This window comes from Anas acuta, chromosome 5 (genome assembly GCF_963932015.1).
Source record: "Anas acuta chromosome 5, bAnaAcu1.1, whole genome shotgun sequence".
NCBI lineage: Eukaryota > Metazoa > Chordata > Aves > Anseriformes > Anatidae > Anas > Anas acuta.
Genome location: NC_088983.1, coordinates 17407642 through 17427406, shown reverse-complemented (window position 1 = coordinate 17427406; position 19765 = coordinate 17407642). Strand labels below are relative to the sequence as shown.

The following is a 19765-nucleotide window of genomic DNA, read 5'->3' as shown; positions in this document are numbered from 1 at the left end:
AACCAAATACTTAATCACTATTTAAAAAGCCTTTAATAAAAATCAGACTTGAATTAAATGTCAGGAGGGAACCATGCTGGAAAAAGCTTAAAAATCGATCAATTTCAAATCCATTGTCTCTCAAAATGAATGACATAAGCATCTATGAAAAATATGAGAGAAAGCACAGAAAGCAAACACAACATTCACTCACATAAAATTTTCCGGATATTCACTCAAGGCCATATCAATGATATTCAAAGCATCATGATAGTGTTTCTGGGCGGATAGCAAGAGTGCAAGGAGATGAAGAGAGTTGGCATCATCTCCTTGTAGCTGCAGAGCCTGACGAACATAACCCAAAGCTTCTGGTATCTGATTAAAAAAAAAAAAAAAGCAGAAAAAGAAAGCACCACTATTAGAAGTCTTTCTTATTACTTGATTACATGTATTTAACGTTTTCACACTGTTCACCAAGATAGACTCCTGTAGAACACTCTTCATCAGTGTAAAAATAGACTTAATGTTCTACAATGATCTGCAAAAGTTTAATAATATATGAACCCTGAAAAATAAGATGGAAAAATAAGTTTTAAAGAACAGTTCCCTTCAGCCTCTTAAAATATTAGCTTACAGATTTTTTTTTCCAAATACAGGTTGCATTTCTCCATGACTTTGAAAATATTTTAATTCCAATTATAGTCTTACTTTGTAATTCTGTTCGCAATAACCAAATCTTCTGAAAGTATTCAGAAAAGGCATGTATCTTATCAGATACTGAAAACTTAAGCACTGTCTAGATTGTTAAAGACTAGATTCAAGAGTCCCACTCTCTTGATAATCCATAAACAGAGATCACACTAATAGGTAAAAACATGGTAAAAAATTGACTTTGTTACTCTCTGCCAAGCACCATTAATGATGAAAAACATAGATTGAATGTGTTATGTCTTATTTCTGATCCTTGGGCTGCAAATACCGTGTCAGAAGTCTGGAGAAGTATATAAAACCAAAGGTGTTCAGAGAGAATATATTCATATATTTTTAATATATATGCATATATGCACAAGGAAAACCTCAATTTTGTTGAAGAAACCTTCATCAGCATCCACCAACAGATACATGCTTTAGTGTTCTTATGACAATGTGAGGTTGCTCTTCTAAAACAGAACTAACCTGTCTGGATATGGCAAGCTGCAGTGCCAAATAAAAAGCTGCCAGATGATCTGTTGGAGACAAACTGTGAGCCCTGGAGAAAAACAAAAACAAAGAAACAAAACAAAAACAACAGTGTTTTTTTTTTCTCCTGTTAATACAGGTTAGACACCCCTGCAAATGCATATATATTCATGTATGCATGTTCAGATCTCTTCACTACATCTATACTGGTATTTTTATATACCTGGTATTCATTACAGTGACTTCTCCTGTACTTCTCAATAATCTTTGATTTAAAGGGAAGCATTTGGGTTCCTATAAATGACCCAAAGTATCATTTTTTTGGAGAAACGAATTATGTAATTTTAGTATAAGTTTTTAAAACGAGCAATACAAAATAATTCTTTAATTAAAATATACTCCTAAACAAAACTATATGTAACTAAGTTTTAATGAACATTCATTAAGCAGAGATTTTTTACATACACACACAGAAAAAAAAACACATCAATGTGCCTTCAAGGACAAGAATGATGTCATCTGCATGAGAAGTACCCAAGCAATCACACTGCCCCTGACCAGGATGGTTCTGAAGCACAGAATTTGAAGAGGAAAAGTAGCAACGAAGTAGACCTGAATTTTATTTATTCTTATATTTTACACTTACTCCCAAAATGTTGATGATTACTGCTGTTGCAAATAACCCCAGTTACCAAAACAAAAATAGTGTTTTCCCACATTTTTATTAATGTTTGTTTGATTTGAATATTCAGGTCAAATGCACATAATTTCTATTGCTCATATCGACACAAATCCCACAAAAAAAGTTCTTGCAATACACTGTAATACAGCCCTTCCCATGTAAGATAAGTTATTGCTGTTTTGGTGGGAGCTTCAGCATACACAAAGAAACCTGATCATTATACCCCAAAATGATGTGTAGTGAACACTGTGCAGCAAGAGTGCCACTACATTTAATCTATATTTGATGTATTCTTTTAATGCAGGCTCAGGTAGAAATAGTGTGCAATAATCATCTTCAGAACATCTAATCAGTCTTCTTCATATGGAGCAAACAAAATTAACCTTTAATTCATAACAATCACAAAAGGAACCTTCTGCTGGTGCAATTCTGCCTTCCCAAGTCCAAAGAGACAGCTCCATTAGTTTAGCAATTACTCCAACACATATCAATGTAGCTTAAGTTAGTAGGGGGCTTCTTCATATTTTATTGAACATAACTCTAAATTCAAAATTAGAGTCAAATATGAAACCCTAGCAGAGTGTAGAAATTTTCGTTTGTTTGTTTTCTGTTTTTTCTTTTTTCATCTTTTATCTTGGAGAGTACTGGTTCAGTCACCAAGCTTCAGCCACTGAAAGAATAAAGCTGTTACTATCTATCAAAAATTTGGCAAGTTCTGTGAAACTCTCCAATTCACACCAACCACATGAAAAGCACTGAAAGTCTTCCAAAAGAAGTTAGCGAAGCAAACACCCCCTCAGCAGTGTGCAAAGATGGCAACAACTGCCTGCTCAAATGGCCAATGTCACAAAGTGATGGCCTTGAAATTTGGCATAGAAAAGGGTCCCTGCACAAAACTGTACTTCCTCAGACTTCTTCCTTCTTCAGGAATTGGTCCTCTAAGCAAATGATTTAAAAAGGAAAAAAACAAAAACAAAAAATAAACAAAATAAACTTGACAGATCAGAATACTGATCCCAGTACAATTGCTTGTTCTATAAACTGCGTAGGAGATGAATGGAGAATTTCAACTTCCATCTCCTTTTTTTTTTTTTTTTTAAAGAAGCGTGAGAGGAAGATGGGCATGATTCTGATAAGCTTAGCTTTGTTCCCACTCTGTGTGGGAACAAATTTTAGGTAACATCCTATACCTAAATCATCAACACAAGCAACTACCAACACTATGAACCACACTGCAGCATATTCCCAGTCTAGCAGATTTATCAGACTCCTTTTGTGAGCCTCTGTGAACACAAATGGAGAAACATGTTAATATGCAAAACTATCACCTCACAAAACATACTTTCTCCTTTCTCATAGGAGATAACCATAGAATTTTAGGATGCAGAAACAACATTCTCTTCAAGGGCCAAACCATTCTATTCAAGATCATATGTGGAATGTAAACTACTCATCAGTAATCATCGCTAGCAGCAATAACAACTCACTAGTGTTTTGAAAACATACACCCTGTGTATTACTAACACCTTCAAAAGACACTTTAAATAAGTATATGTACAGGTTAATTCTAAGAAAAGACAGCAGAAAGAACGAGTATATAACTGAATATCAATACTCTTGAATGTGCACTTAAATACTAAACAGTGTTCTTAGGAGGTTGTATGAACTAAAAAAAAACAACAAACATATATATGTATATAACCCACACACACAATGAATCACAAAGATGATGCAAAGAAAACAGATGTAATTAATCCCCATGTTCTCCAAATTTTACGTGTATAAATTTATATTTTGCTAGTTAGTACAAATATTTCAAAGAACCACATCACTACAAAACTAAAGTTCTGCTCAACCTACATAGCTAGAGAACATATGCAATGGTTTGTTGAAGAGTTGCTAGATATGTTTTTAGATTTCAGCTGGCACCTATCACTGCTCGGAAGTCTTTGAAACCAAGCAGTTAAGAAGGCATCAAGAGGCTTACTGTTCAGCTGCAGAGAATGAAACATAAAAAGAGGCGTAGTTAAATGTTGCAGCTCTTCTGCTGGTTATGCCATCAAGATTTGTTTCTTCTGTAATTAGGGTAAAGATGTTCTCTTTCATCTCTTTGTCATTTGTAGAGTCAAACTCTTGTGAATGAACTATTGTTACCTCCAACAGCACTGCTTCTGTGTAAGGCACGTGGAAGACTGGGCATTTGCCATGTCACTGCCTACACCATTAAATCTCCAGATAAAAGTTATTTTCTTGTCTGAGCTTACAACCTGCACTTCACCCCTGAACCACAGCAGTAGGGCCTTGATTATCATTCTGCCTGTACTGGCATAAATAATGATAACCTGCTATATAACCTGATCAGCAACTACCTCTTCCAGAAATGCTATCACACTGAACCATGACTTAAAACCTTGCATCGTACTATTATTTCCTTCTAGATCAGAACAGAATCCTCCTCTAAGCAAATATTTTATACTAGACAGTAACACAAATGTCTTTAAAATGAAATAAAAGGAAATCCTTATGAATCAATTTAGATATTTCTGGCAGAAAATGATGAAGTGAATGTTGAAGAAATACATTCTGTACTCATGAAGGCAAACTCCCAGAGGTGAAATCCTCATTACAGTCTTTTACAAGTCCCTTTCTAACACATAATAAGCTTTTCACTACACAGGCAGAATTAAATGAAAAGATTAACACCCACTCACCTCTGAAATGCAAGAAGAGCCTTTCTCTGTAAGACCTCTTGCATCCCTCGCAAAGATGCTAAAAAGGATATATTTAATCAGTGATATGCAAGATCAAGAGATTTCATTCCACATGCTCACTGAACTAGTGCTAATATATTGACTAGGGAAAATGGCTGCACACAGAAGTTTTAATATTAAGTCTAGTATTCTGATAGGTATCCTTTTTTAGGCAACATGAGAATTTTCAGATTTGAGTGTTTATTCTTATCTTACCATCAGTAGCCTGCAGACTGTAAGTCAATCCCAGTGCCAAGTAGCCTTTTGCTTTGAACTCAGACGTTTTGTCTCCAAGATCAACAACTGTTTTGGCAAATCTTTCTGCTTCTTCCAACTGAAAACATTATAAAACATCCATATAAGTCTAAAACTAGCTAAAGCTTAATGAGAAGAATGCACAATATGTATATTATGCTCACTTAATCTGTTGAAATCTCAGTCATAAACACTTTTAGTACTGCTCCTCTTTCCATTAGACCTAGTTTTCTTGCTAAGTTGACAGTATGGAATGCAGATTTAAGAATGCTGAAGCACCCACTCTTATGGTTGAAATAAACACTGGTACAAAAAGCAAAATTACTATGTTTTCACCTTTTCGTTTAAATTAAGAAGGCATTTCTGTTCTATACCTGCCATCTACCATTTTTGCATTTCATAGTTAATATTGAGTTCTTGCCCCACAAACCATTTCTTTAAGAGAATCGATTACAAAAAACATGGTTCCAAGCCTGCAAAGGCTATAGCCATGCAAATCCCTGCATCACATAAAATATTGCTGAATGTATGCAAATTCATGAAGAAAGCAACTTGTAAAAGATCAGGGTTTAACTGCATACCCAGGCTAGCATGTTATTCAACAATCTAGAAAGAAAATTAAATAAATGTTTGAATCCATCCCTGTAAATGTAAATGCTAAGTATAGCTAGCTACTCCATACAGAGTCAACCCATAGGGAGCAATTTACAGAAGTAGGATCTATGTTAATTACTAAAACTACTGTTATCAGCCTCAACAAGTCGTATTTCTACTACTGTGCTATTTTCTCAGTTTCTGATTGTGACCCTTCTCATTCTTTTTGAAATATTCTTTTGAAAATTACATTTATTTCTTGAAAATTCATATTATGATCTTAGACCACCTTAATGTTATTTGTATAGATTCATCAGTTTCAAGGATATGAATAATGCAACTCAAGTAACACTTTTGCAAAAGACGCTGCCCCTACTAGGAATTCATGAACACCAGCTGTCTCCAAACATGGTGTCAGTGGAAAAGTTTCTCAAAAAGAATGAGGGATTTGTCCCATTCACTTCCCAAGATAGTTATTTTCTACAGACATCAGTCAAATTTTTAATCTCTGTATGCCAACAACGTTTCAATTTCTAATACATTCTGTCTTAGATCAGTACAAAGATATGCCATGTGGATAAGCTTAACCACTGCTGTCAAGTATTTTAAAGCCATGCAACAGGGATGTACATGTGCATACACTTATCTGTACTATGTTTTCTGTGACGATCTTATGCACAGTCACTGACCAAAATTATTTGCTACATCTCTATACCAAGATTTTGTTGCACTTTAATCTCAGATCTTGCTGAAAAGACCAACAGTGGTGGCAAGGCTTACCCAGTGGAGAGATCCCATACAGAGCTTTGCAGCAAGGAGTGGAATAGTTGCATCATCTGGTTTCAAACGTATACATTCCTTCAAGACTTTAACTGCTCGAGCAGACTGTTAAAAACATTTTCCATTGAAATTACTAAAAACATAAATACGTTTCACAGATGCAAGATTAGTATTTCCATTTTCTGCTTTATTTTTCCCCTACATGTAGGAGCCATTACTGAACATTTTGTTGAAAATTTGTCACAAGAACTCTTCCCATGGAACAGAAGAGTTTAGCCACTGCTGTAGTTATTCTCCTCCTATGAACTATGATGAAGAGTCTCAGGTGAAATATTTGCTCAGAATGTATTCCCAATGGTACATAATTCAGGAAACAGTTTTGATATGCATTTAAAAACTTTGGTAGGCCTACGGGCTCACATTACATCAAGGAAAATGAAAGAGCAGAAACAGGGGACGGTAATCAGAACAAGCTATGTTTTAGTGCTCTTTGGGAGTTATAGCAGCACATAAGAACAGTAGATATAATACAAGACATTATAACAGGCTGTCATTGCTCCTCTTTTTAAATTCTTTTTCCTCTATCCAATTGCAATTTAAGAGAGCATTCTAAATGAACAGAGAATGACAAGAATCAAGCACTTTAAGAATCAATATACTTCAAAAAATAACTTTGGAAGAAATAAAATCATTCCTTTCCCCCATACTGAAGATAAGCAAGTTATCTCTACTGTGAATGATCTTTAAAAAAAGAAAAAAGCATTTACATTATATAATTAATATAATTTATTTTTCATAATGTGAGATGGAAAAGCAAAAGGAACTGTAAATAGAAGATTGCATCTAATAATAAAATCTACTAGATTACAAAAGAATATATATTTTTTCTCATTTTAATAGCACAGCATGCACAGTCTCAAATACAATAATAGAGATAGCCAAATTCCCAAAGAAAAAAAAAAAGAACAAGAGCATTATTAATCGGCATTAATTTGTACCTAGAAATAACATTTGTTCATCAAAACTGCGCTTGAACAGTGATTTTACTGGAAAACATGATCTGGTATAATTCATATTCATTTAGCTTAGCTTGAGCTTGTTGGTAAGATAGTTCCTACCATCAGCTTTCAGTCCTCTTAAGTTAGAAACCATTTAAAATAAAAGGATTTTTACATTCTTTCTACAACACTAGGCATGAATTCACAAATACAGTGTAGTTAGCCAGTTTACGGATGAGAATTAATTTCAAAAACAATACAGGTGAAAAGTTATAGAAGTACCAAATACTGTTATCAAAAGCCAACAAAACAAGAATTACATCAAAAAATTAAGACTTACTTTTCCTGCTGCCATCAAGGACAATGCAAATTGATACCAGAGATGGAATTCTTCAAACGCAAACTTCATGGCTCTTTCTAAACACTATTTTTTCGGGGAAACATTTTCATTAAAGGAACATTCTTCAATTATTAAGAAGATATACTAGTATAAAATTCTTATAGACTAACATATAAAATACATGTAAACAAAAATATGAATTATTCAATAAGTGGAAACAGCTGCCAGACTATATACGGAGGAAAAAAAATTGAACTGAAAATTGATTTCCCATATACTAACATACTCCTACTGTCCTATTCAGTCTGAGAGAAGCAATGATAAGAATCAGTCGGCTTATTCTTAAATGAAGGTACCTAGAGCAAAAGCTCCAACAGGCAAGAGAAGTCTTAAGTGAAAAGAAAAATTGTACACACACATTCTTTAACTTATGAACACTTGTCTAGCAATGGCACCGTACATACTTATCAATACCACTTAAAAGTGGGAGAGGAGAAAGAAATAATATTCTCAGGTGAACCTAAGAATTTTAACTTAGCACGCTAAATACTCTGCTGAGATTTTCTAATTTAATAATGGAATTCCAAAAGGAAATTCATTATTACTAACTGAAATTAAATATACTGCAATCATGTTTTGTGCTAATTTTGAAGGTTTGGTATCTGCTGTTTTCCATAAGAACTATTTCATTTTGCTATGCTCTTTTTGCTTATCAGGCTAGCTCTAAGGAGTTGGAATACTTGAAAGGTGGAATGCTTCTCTGGATTAAACTGTTTCAGCAATTAACATTCCCATCTGCAATGTGAAATTAATGAAGCAGCTTTTCTGATCTGACAGCTATAATGTATAGGTTTAATTGCAAGACCATGAATTAGTTTTTACATTCAAACTCAGAAAGCACTGCCAGGTATGTAGTGTGTACCCAAATAATAGACTGCCTAATGATGCTTTTTTTCCCATTTCTATATATGCACGTATGTGTGCATATATGAGCATTAATTATACCGAGCCACTGATTCACAGTTAGAAACAAAAACAATTTTCTATACCTCACTTAATTAAAAATTGCTTGCCCATTCTAACTGACAGAAAATACAAAAGTTGGAGAAGCTGATAATAACAAAACAAAAAAAATAAAGTATAAGAACACAGAACACAAGGGTCTTCAGTTGTATTCTAGAAGGCTTGAGTTTCAATGGACTAATTAATAATCTATATGCTGTTCAGACTCTAAACCAATGATCTATATGCTGATCACTGCTGTTCTGAAACATTCCCTCAGAAGTGAGACATGGCCCTGAAAAAGTGAGAGCAGATATTGACCTGATGGAGGAAACCTTATTGCTAACACCCTGTGATTTCCTGCACATTTGGCAATTCTGCCAAGTACCTGTCTTTGACTATGCACACAGTGTGGCAGTTACAAAAATAAGTACTTCAAGTGACTGTCTTTTACTGTGTTTAACATCCACTCTGGAAGTTCTGCATATACCTTTATTTAGAAACAGTCCTTCTGGATGATACTGGGAGGCTAAAAACAGGAAGACATTTCATCACATACAACACCTTGACATACAAGGCCTGTGTCTGTTCTTTTCAGACATTGTTTTAGAAACACATTTAACCCTCTATTTTCATCTGCTTTGGTTTTCTTCAGTGAAATGAGGATTACAACAACAAGGAGGAAGTAAAGACCCATATAAAATAGAGAAGAATTCTGCCAGGGAATTCTTCCCATTTCTCTGATTTATGATGCTTCCTGACTGATCTTAGAGCTCTGAAGGTCTTTCCAGTAAACAGAACTTAAATAATTGGTTTAACCAAATGTTTAAGTTGTGCTCATCTTGAAATAAGATTGCCAACACTTAAAAAAAAATAATAAAACTTGATGCGAATAACAGTAATAATATAATATCTGTTATAATTGAAACCAAAACCAAATCCATTATTCCAGCCACAGTGTAAAGATACCAGATAAGAACTACTAACACTTTGAAAAAAATGTCTGGAAAGCACCCTGAACTACAAATACTATTTCTGAGTCTGACCACTTAAGAAAACAAGATCTAACTTTTCCTTAACAGTTTTGCCCAGAGAGGCTATGGAGTATCTCTGGAGATATTCAAAACCTGCCTGGATGCCATCCTGCACACTGTGCTCTAGTTGACCCTGCTTGGCAAGGGAGTCGGACTAGATGATCTCCAGAGGTCCCTTCCAACCTCAACCATTCTGTGATTCTGTAATTGTAACCCAGGGCTACACACCCCCCTGCCCACTTAGTAGGTTAATATGTAAAAAGGAAAGGTTTCACCAACCCTGTCAGCTGTTTAAAGAAGAAAGAAATCAGAGTTTTCAAGTGTTTTTTTTTTTTTTTTTTCCCCTCTAAATAATTGCTAATATCTACCCTTTAAACAGATCTAGATGTAAAATATATGGAGATTTGTCTCCCACAGCTTTCTTTGATGCAACTGCCTAAAGTTCCATGAAGGTGACAGTGTCTGTACCAGCAGGTAAATGCAAATTTTCCTGCGTTATATTGCAGAATCATGGTTTCGTATAAACTTTCATATTCCTTGGTTTCGTTTTCCAGTATACTGATTAAAATTGACCTGTATGCACAACTTGCATCTTTGCAATATTTTCAAGGGGAGAATACTCCAATTCAGAGCTTAATATCACAGAAAGTGTGGATTTAAGAATCACTATCAACATATATTAGTGAAAAACTAGGGTTTTACTTTTACCTAATTAAAATAGTCCTTTATTATGGTAAAGGGGTGTGATTTCTTAACAAATCAATCCCTGAACATGCTTTCTTACCACACATGCTAAAATATTCGTTCCAGATATCAGTAATTAATCACGGTCATCTACAGTATTCTGCTGCTGGGTGAGCACTGTTTTGAGCAGCAGAAAGATCTGCTCTGTCCAAAGAGTGGCTGAGCAGGCTGTTTCTCAGATTTTAAACAAACAAAAAACAATTTTAACAATATCTGAAAATTTCCTAAGGTACTAAGTCTAACAAAATGCACCCAAGATGCAGAAACACAAGACATCTGTAAGAGAGAACACACTTTCCTACAGACCTCAAAAAAAAAAAAAAAAGAGTAATACATTCCCCTTTTATCAAGTCCAAAATCATTTTACTAACTACTACAAATTTGGAACACTCCAAATAATATGAGATGCACAAAATAGATTTGTTTCAAAATAAAACCTCAAAAATCCTTTGTCTGGATATTAATACTGGTGATCTATTCATTAGAAAATATTTTAGGTGGAAAAAAGCTCCAACCATTAATATCTGTATCTTATTACAAACACGCATTAGTAGATTCATGGCAATATATTCAAACGAGCACAGTTAGAAAAATTGAGTTTATATCTTTTAAGCTTTGAAAGGGAAATCAGAAGCAACTAAATTCTCTAGACCAAATGAAACAGAAGAATCAAAAGGAAAAGGCCTATGAACATTCAAAATCTTGTTTTTCTTGTGGTACTTCAGCCCTGCTACTTTAGCTATTGAAGTTCATGTCTCTGGCTGTCTCAAACTCTTCTAGTCATTCCTCAACAGCTTTTATGTTTTGCTTTTCTTTCCTGCTGTCTGTTTAACGTGCATATTTTTAAGCAGATCCATGCCTCCCCAGCTAAAAAGCATGTGAACTCCCGTGCCACTAAACATTTCTCACACCTTTCACCATTTCTGTGACCTCGAGTCACCTGTAAAAATTCAGACAGTAAACCTTTTTGGATGGGAAGTATCTATAGTAGTCAGAATGACATTATCCTGTATTTGTTTAGCCCTAGAATACTAAGACAACTAACATGATTAACAGAAACAAACAACAAAGATGCAGTTGAATATTCACTGCAATGGACAAACCTCTGAGAGCATTTCATATTGGCCTCTTCTTCCCAAGGCTATCGTAAGTAAATCATATACTACAGATGCACTTTGCAAACTGATGATACGATCATTTTTGTGTTCTGGTATTCGGCTCAATACGGCATCGCGGTTAGCCTGAAACATATACCAAAAAGAAACCAAGTCAGCCACTATAATTAAACCTGTTTTTTTTTGTTGTTTTGTTTTGTTTTGGCTCAGGTAACTACTGTTCTAATCAGACTGAAAGTCTGAATCACCAAGTTGTCACATTAGCCGAAAGATTTATGTTTCTATATGGACCTATTCTTAATCGCTTGATTCTAATTACACATATTACATAGCATATACAATTATGAAAGTTCTCAGAAACCCAATAAAGTATGTTTTTAAACATAATGCATAGTCATCTTTTAAATTTTTTTGAAGGCAAGTAAAGCATTTGATAATGACCTTCAAATCTCCTATTCCATCTTTTTGTAAAATAAAGCAATCAAGTTTTTTTGTCTTCATAACATTATGAGACTACCTTCTTACTTTCATGTAGTTACCTGCCCAAGATAACCACACAATCAGCTTCTGGAATTATTAATGAGAACAGAAACTATCCCTGATACCAAGCACAGGTCCAGAATCAACTCGTGTTCACACTTTCAACCCTGTTCTGTGAAATTCACATTGCAAGCCTAAGTCCTTAAACATTTCCTTTTGAGAAAGTGTAAACTGAACTAGACCTGGTTAAATGAATTGACTGTGTTCACAGAGAAATCCTGTTAAAGAGCAAAGAATAAAATTCAAGCCTCCCAGTAGCTAAGATTACCTATACTCAGCTACTCAGAGTATCTTCTTTATTTGTAGATTTGGTGATATTTACATAGTAGCATTTGTGCCAATGGGAATATATCTGGTAGTTTTAATACGGAAGTTAAAGATCCTTCTTTGTCTTTCCCCTCTCCTCCCCTTTTCATTTGGGCAGGATGTGGCCCCCTTAATACATTTTCCTTTCCTTTCCTTTAATAGAATCATAGAATATCCCAAGTTGGAAGGGACCCATAAAAATCATCGAGTCCAACTCCTGGCACCACACATGTCTACCCAAAATTTATTTTAAAATTATTTTAAAATACATTTATTTAAATAAACTGAACTAAATTTAAATAGGCTGAATTAAAATGGACAGTTTGTTTCCCTTCCCCCCCCCCCTTTAGAGGGGAGGAATAACATCATTAAGCACCAATAAATTGCTTTTCTGCTTTAATAGTATAACATTTTGAGCTCTGATCATACTCAAAGAATCATTAAAATCAGAATAATTAAATACTGAAATAATTTTTCAGAGATGCACAGAACGTAAAATGCACAGACACTTCAAGATTTATCAACTGAACAATCCACAGCTTGGTTTGTAAACACACACCCCCACATACACCCCAAAAAAGACATTGTACTTTCTTTTGATCAAGAAGTCTTCACCTTTTCCTTTCTACACTGCATAAATATTTAGGCAGCTTCAGGAACTTCTTCCTTTTTAACTCCTCGTTTAATCACTCTTGAGTTAATTCCTTACAAGTACAAAACAAGCTATGAAACAGCACTTCTTGTGAAAAAATGGCTGACAATGCCAAAGCAGTTTATGGGAGAGGATGCCTTGTTAAGTATTAAATATATATCTGAACAGTCATTTTCTGCTTTCATTCACCTTCCAACCTGAACCCTTCTGTGATTTTGTTACTTCCAGCTCAGCTGACATGCAGCAACATGTACACCCACTGCAACTTGGAGATCTCAGTCCTTTATATCCTACCTTTCTATTCATTCCTGCTTAGGTAAGGAAAGGCTGGTCTAACTTTGCAAGTGTAACAGCTAGAATACAAGGACGTCTTAAAGTAAGTGATGGCAGAGTTGCAGCTGACTTTCCTCGTTATGTATGACAGTACACTGTAGCAGCAGTCGTGTGGCTAAATGAGTGTTTTGTACTCTGAAATGTACATATAAGAGAATTAGAATACTTAAAAAGCACAGAACTATCTTTCTCAGTGCATTTCTTTCATAAATATTGCAATTTAAATCTTACCCATCAACGTGTCCATTCCAAATTCAGAAATTCAGGGAACTCAATGTGACACATAAGTGTCATTTACAATCCACTGTCACAATTCAATTTTCTGAATATATGTTGCACTAGATCTAATCCAAATAAGGAGTTACGATGTTAGAGTGCACCACACTTCCCTGAAATTAGCAGTACGATCTGGGGCTTATATACATATAAAAATTTGATTATGTTTATTTACACAAAATGCCACTTATATGTCAGATTTCCATGTTGTTTTCCAATATTCCAATTTAAATTGTATTCCAATTTAAATTCATGAAGAACAAAAGTCTTGAAGCACTGTTTATGTTTTTAATAATTCCCAAACAAGCAAGAGATCATACTACATTGATAATACAACACCATCTCTAAACAATAGTTTATTCCATCTTCTGTAATCATTCTCACTTAGCCAAATATTGGTTTCAAAATTGTAAGTCATGTATTACTTCTAATCACTACAGCTAGCAAGAGTTCGCATGCACTGAAGCTGAAATAAGAGCTCTCAACTCTCAGGGAGATAACTCTCACAAAGACAAGTGTGTACTGATGAGTAGTTTTATGGTTTAAAACTTACCACCCTTTTGGTAAGGGCATCGTGCAGCAAAAGCAACACACAGTACATGAAAATGTTTGCTCAGTCTAATTTTCTGGTGACACATTCTGCCATGAATACATTGCAAGGTAGGTCACTAGTAATAAGGATAGTAGTTTGCACTACTATGTAAGTGTGCAATTCTAATATAGTTCAAATCGGACATCCACTAAACTGTTCTGATCTTATTTAACTACCAAAACAGAAATTATGCCAGAGTGTAAAAGCATTCAAATCACCTACAGAACTTAAAAGACTAAGTCTCATTGACATGTAATGAGACGTACTAATATATGATGCCTGAGACCCTAGAGGTTACACCCCTCCAGTAAGAGGCTCAGCCAAGATTAGAGCTTAAGCTTCTCATTTCTGTCATTGGAAAATATGCAAATAACCTGGTATGAGAATGTCATTACATGATAGTTAATGGATGACTAGTAGAATCATGCTAGAGGAAAAAATGAAAAACTGATAAAAGGCACAAGGAGGCCATTGAAAGGAATCAACTACTGAGGAAATTAGGAGGCTTGAAAAAAAAAATCCAGTAGCAAATGTTGAATGTCAGTATCATCAAAAATAATTTACATATTTGAGTGATATCTGAGTTCTAACGCACAATGGAAAATATTTTCGGCTATGTTTCTTATGCTTACCTAGTAGTCTTTTATTTTATCTTATTTTTTACAACAGAAATAACTTACATTTTGAGTCTGTCTGTCTGAATGCCACTCGCTGGTGTAACAGTGGTTCATACCGATAAGAATGCCAAATCAAAGACCTGGCTCTGTGTTCACCTGCCTATCGTTTGGATGAGGCTAGGTTCAGCCACTCCAAAAGCAGAACTCCTATTCGTAACATTGCTGAACTCATCCTGCTGCCTCAGAAGAGAAGCTTGAGTTTCAGAAGTAACTGCCTGCTTTCCTAACAGAAAATGAAACACTGGTCAAAAAGCAAGACAAAAAAATGTTCTGTTTTCATTTAAAAAAAGAAAAGGGAATACACACATACACATGCAGCACATGCATATTCACTCTCTTTTACCTACCATAGATTCACTAATAAGCAGCAACAGTAAGGCTTCTTCTGTATTTTCTTGAGGACAAAAGATGCTGTTCAAAACAAGAATTTCATTATTTAAGCAGAAAACATTACTCTTAGGAGTATCTTACACAAATACAGCAAGAGTACTTCAAAAACTGAAAGACTTCCAGAAAAGAGAATAAATACTAACTTACACAGAAAAAAACAATTGCTTAAAATTGTTTGCCATCATCCCTCTTACTTGCAAGCCAGTAAAGTATATATTTTCAATGAAATATAATTACTTGTGACTTAATACTGAACGTTTGCATAGGACTAAGCTACAAACTTTACTACTTTTAGAGGAAGCAGAAAGCTCCCCATTTACCTATCCAGTCTTCGATGCAGAGTCTAACAACTTGGGAGTAGATCTAATATACCTCACTGGCAATGGTTTCCAGCAAGCAGTATAGCAAGTAGAAATATTTACTGGGGAAATCACTTCCTCAGAGAACATAGGGAAGTTACACCAAAGCTTATCAAAAGGAAAGCAAACAGTATTTTCTTCTATTTGAATACCTATAAATATTTTGAAAAACTTTGAACATAAATAAATATTTGTAAATAAGTTAATGCTTGTCTCAGTGAAAACGCTCTTCATGCAGATACTGCGTGGAAAATCCTTCAGCTCATGTATACAAAAAGCTCAATATAGATGACTGAATTCAGACATTTTCTGTCTTCCCTGACAGATGCAGGCTGATGAATGAATTAGCTCCACAGTAATAGGGCAGAGCAAAAAAGGCAATTGGTATTACAAAATGACTACCAAACTGAGGATAAAGAAAACTGAAGAGGCAGTAACAGAGGCCTATAAAATCATAAATGTTATTAGTCATACACCACATACCATCCTCAAAAGAAGTGAATTCACTTAATTAATATGATAATTCACTTAATTAATAATAATAATTAATAGGACATATTAATTAATATGTCCTATTAATTAATAGGACAGCATATTTAAAACAAAATTTCAAGACAAAAACAAGATTTCAGACTCAAACAGTTGGAGGTCAGAGGAATACCTAGGAAGAACTCTCCTATAAGTCTGTCTTCGTAGTCATCGTCTTAGGTACTTGCTTTTGATCACTGTTGGGGATGAAATACTAGGCTAGACGTGTTGTCTGATCTCGTATCAATCACTTTATTGTGACCAAAGAAAAGCACTTAATTATATGCTTTGTTGAAACTGTGGAACTTCTTGCTTACATTTCCCAAGAACGAGAAAATTACACTGGACAAAGCTATGCTTTTGAAAGGAGGCATGTTTCTGCAGAAGGATAAGTTGATAACGAAGAACATAAATAAATTTGAAAGATTGAGCCTAAGAAGCCTGCTGTAAGTATTTTTGACTAAGGAAGCAGAATTGCTAGAAATCTTTGAAGGTAAAGGCTGTTCTGTTTTGTATTAGTAATGTGATAATGTGGTATGACACCACAATTATGTGGGGTTACTGCTGTATCAAGTACTCACTAATTGAAATTTCCAATATATGCAGCTAATAATAACAAGGCCACATTCCAGGAAAAAAAGTTTCACACTAACTATATGCTGTAACAGAGGAACTGACTATTCTTTAGTATTTACTGTGAGAAGTCAAGTAGGTCTTTGAATGCTTGAGAAAATCTGTGACTCGGCATAAAAGATTTCCTTATAAATTACTTCAGAATATTAGGAAACAAATTTCAACAATATTATGCAGAAATAATTATAGAGCTGAAAGTAATCTTTATCCCTTCTTCCACGAACCTTTTGGAGTTACCCTCCAAGTTCCGTAAGCAAGTTTCATTCAGCATAAAGGAAATCAGTAAAACTAAGACAGTATAGTCTAACACTGTGAAGATTTTAATTGTAGGTTTGTTTGTTGTGTGTTTTTGTTTGTTTTTCTTTTTCAATCAAATGATGGCTGAAAAATTTCTTTGGCACTGAAAGTAAAAGCTAGGTATGAAATAGGTATGAAATTTATTGGCCTTCATTTGCCCTATGGTGAAAGATAGATGATTAATGAATTATTTCCCTATCTGGTACTATAGCCGAGGTTTATTTTGAACCATTAATTTCTCAAGTTTAAGAATGTATTTAAGATGCATCAATTACACAGAGTTCTCTACAAGGAGCCTTCCTATCTTTCACCATTATAAATTAAAAATGAAACAAAACAACAACAAAAAAAGCCAGAAAACCTAACATAGTGGGGGTTGCTTATCTGCACATTTAATTACAAACACTGAAGTAATTGCGTTATTGACCTTATGTTTATGGCATATCACTTACGAACAAAGAAAGTGTGTGCAACAAATGCATACTTTTAATTTCAGTGATCGAGGTGTATTCACAAACCAGGTATTTCATTTACCATAAAGGCTGGCTGCATGTACAGTTTGTCAATTATGTCCTTGCAGAGAAACACAGTAACTGTTTTGAAAAATTAAATGTTCAACTCTATGCCTGCATCTTTTCTAGAAGCTCAAAACATTGCCTTTCAATGACTTAACATCCAAGACATAATCAGATAAGACAAACTCAGGAGCTCACAGCTCCTGGCAACGTCTGGACAGCATTTAAAAGAAGAAAAAAAACAAGTTATTTGGAGGAAAAAGGTCAAAAATTTCATCTGAATCAGCTAACAGCATCCTCAAAAGAGACTCCCAAATCACACCAATTTCACAGAGTGGTTGAGGTTGGAAGGGCTATCTGGAGATTGTTTAGTCCAGGTCTTCTGCACAAAGCAAGGTCAACTGGCAGGTTGCTCAGGAGAGTGTCCAGTTGGATTTTGAGTATCTCCGGTGACAGAGACTCTACAACCCCTTCCAGTTCTGAAAATAAGGTTTTTCCTAAGTTTAAATGGAATTCCAATCTTCCCATCTGCATTAGTAGGTAAAGCACTCACTATCCTACTACAACAAAACATAACTTTAGCTATATCATTATCTCCACTGCTACAGTCTGTTTCTCAGTTCTCTGGCTCACAATGCTTTCTAGCACATATCAAAGCAAGCAAGTAGTGGTTGTCTGCTATATTAAATGACCTGATCCCTCAAGGACTTGTGCATAAAATACAAGCAGAGCAGTGCAAAAGTTTTACTGAATATTACAAGCATGCAACAAAGTTTCATCAGATTAAACTTAATGGCAAAGAAAAAAAAAAAAAGACTGCAAAATGGTTAAGATTTCGCCTCTATAATTTGACGCAAACATGTTACTTCCAGGCAGTAAGCTACAACCAAAGGCAATAATAAGGTACAAAATTCCTTCAATATAATTTTTGGAAATGTCAGAGTGGGTCTTAAGGAAGCAATTTTACCCTAGAAATCACTGAACAAGCTATTAAATTTTAAGAAAGTCCAAATTCTAGGAAATGGCAATCCATGTTTAATACTAACAGCAATTGTTTTGGGAAAAAAAAGAAAAACAATATACACATACACAAACACATTAGCTGCAATTTTGTTGATTCGAAGTATTTAGACAAACTTTCTATTTTGGAGGGAGCCACTTGCAATGTGGATAGCAGAAGAGGTAGAAGAGCAAACAGCTCTCAAATATCTCAAAATGACAGAAGACATTGATGCATATTATGCTTTCTTTTGTATCGCAAGGATAATGAGAGATAATGACTCTAACATAAACGACATTTTGAGAGTTGAGAGCAAAAAGTCTTGTGCATACACTGCAAATTTCTGCTTGGAGAAGCACATTGCTTCCTTAGATCTCTTCATGGCATATACATACACACAGCACAGGAAACGTCAGTATTCTCATTGTCCAATACCTTCTGCCTTTTCAATAATATAAACTAAGTTACCCAGGGCACAGGGTAACAATTGCAATTAGAGAAAGCAAATAGGTACAAACGCAAACATACTTTTCTCCAGTGTATACCCGTGGTCGTCTACTGAGTGCATAATTTTTCGTGTTCGAACCTTTCCGAAGTGGATCATCTAGCGGTGATTGGTGAGGGGGATCTTCCAGTGGATTCCAATAACTCTGTTCACACATGCCTCGTAACAAAATTTCAGCCAGTTGTCTTGCTATTGTCTACAGAATTGAAAGATAAATATTTTCATTAGAAATACTGAATCCAGTCTCTTCAAAAATGCTTGGAGTTTTTTAAATGAATATTAGTCATGCGGAACGTATTTTCTCTGATTTTAAATCATCTAAAATATCAGGTATTCTGCTGTTTGAAAGGTTTAAGTACACAGTTCAATTCTCTAAACACAAAGAAAAAAAAACAGCAGTAAGTCAACTTTTCAATTTTACCTATGAAAGTCTGGATACTTTCAAAGTATCAACAACACCAATGGTTGCTGCTAACAGTGGAGCGCACTCAGGTATATTTTCAGGTATTTTATATTTGATAACCTCTACTGCCTTTCAAGGCAGTGTTTCCCTATAGCCTATGGAAAAGATGACAGTAAGCAGATTTCCACATTGCAGCCTGCTGAAAGAACCATGGTGCAGCATATGGATATTCCCTGAAGGTCCCTGAAGGAACTGCAAGGCGTGGGAAGGATCCACCATTGAAGCATGGGAAAAGTGCAAGGATGAA

The 19765-nt window shown here is 34.9% G+C and overlaps 1 protein-coding gene across 6 annotated transcripts in view; it reads right to left on the bottom strand.

Moving 5' to 3' along the window:
- The window catches only part of TTC7B (tetratricopeptide repeat domain 7B), a 132001-nt gene that overhangs the window by 64377 nt on the left and 47859 nt on the right, over positions 1-19765 (bottom strand). For 5 of the 6 annotated variants that reach the window (XM_068682962.1, XM_068682963.1, XM_068682964.1 and 2 more), the window contains 9 exons: positions 19079-19251; positions 15176-15239; positions 11441-11578; positions 7558-7641; positions 6220-6324; positions 4807-4924; positions 4552-4609; positions 1156-1228; positions 194-354 (listed from right to left, as the gene is read on the bottom strand). In XM_068682962.1, the coding sequence (XP_068539063.1) occupies positions 194-354; positions 1156-1228; positions 4552-4609; positions 4807-4924; positions 6220-6324; positions 7558-7641; positions 11441-11578; positions 15176-15239; positions 19079-19251 (974 nt within the window). The remainder of the gene's footprint in view (positions 1-193; positions 355-1155; positions 1229-4551; positions 4610-4806; positions 4925-6219; positions 6325-7557; positions 7642-11440; positions 11579-15175; positions 15240-19078; positions 19252-19765) is intronic. The other variant, XM_068682967.1, reaches the window with a different exon arrangement.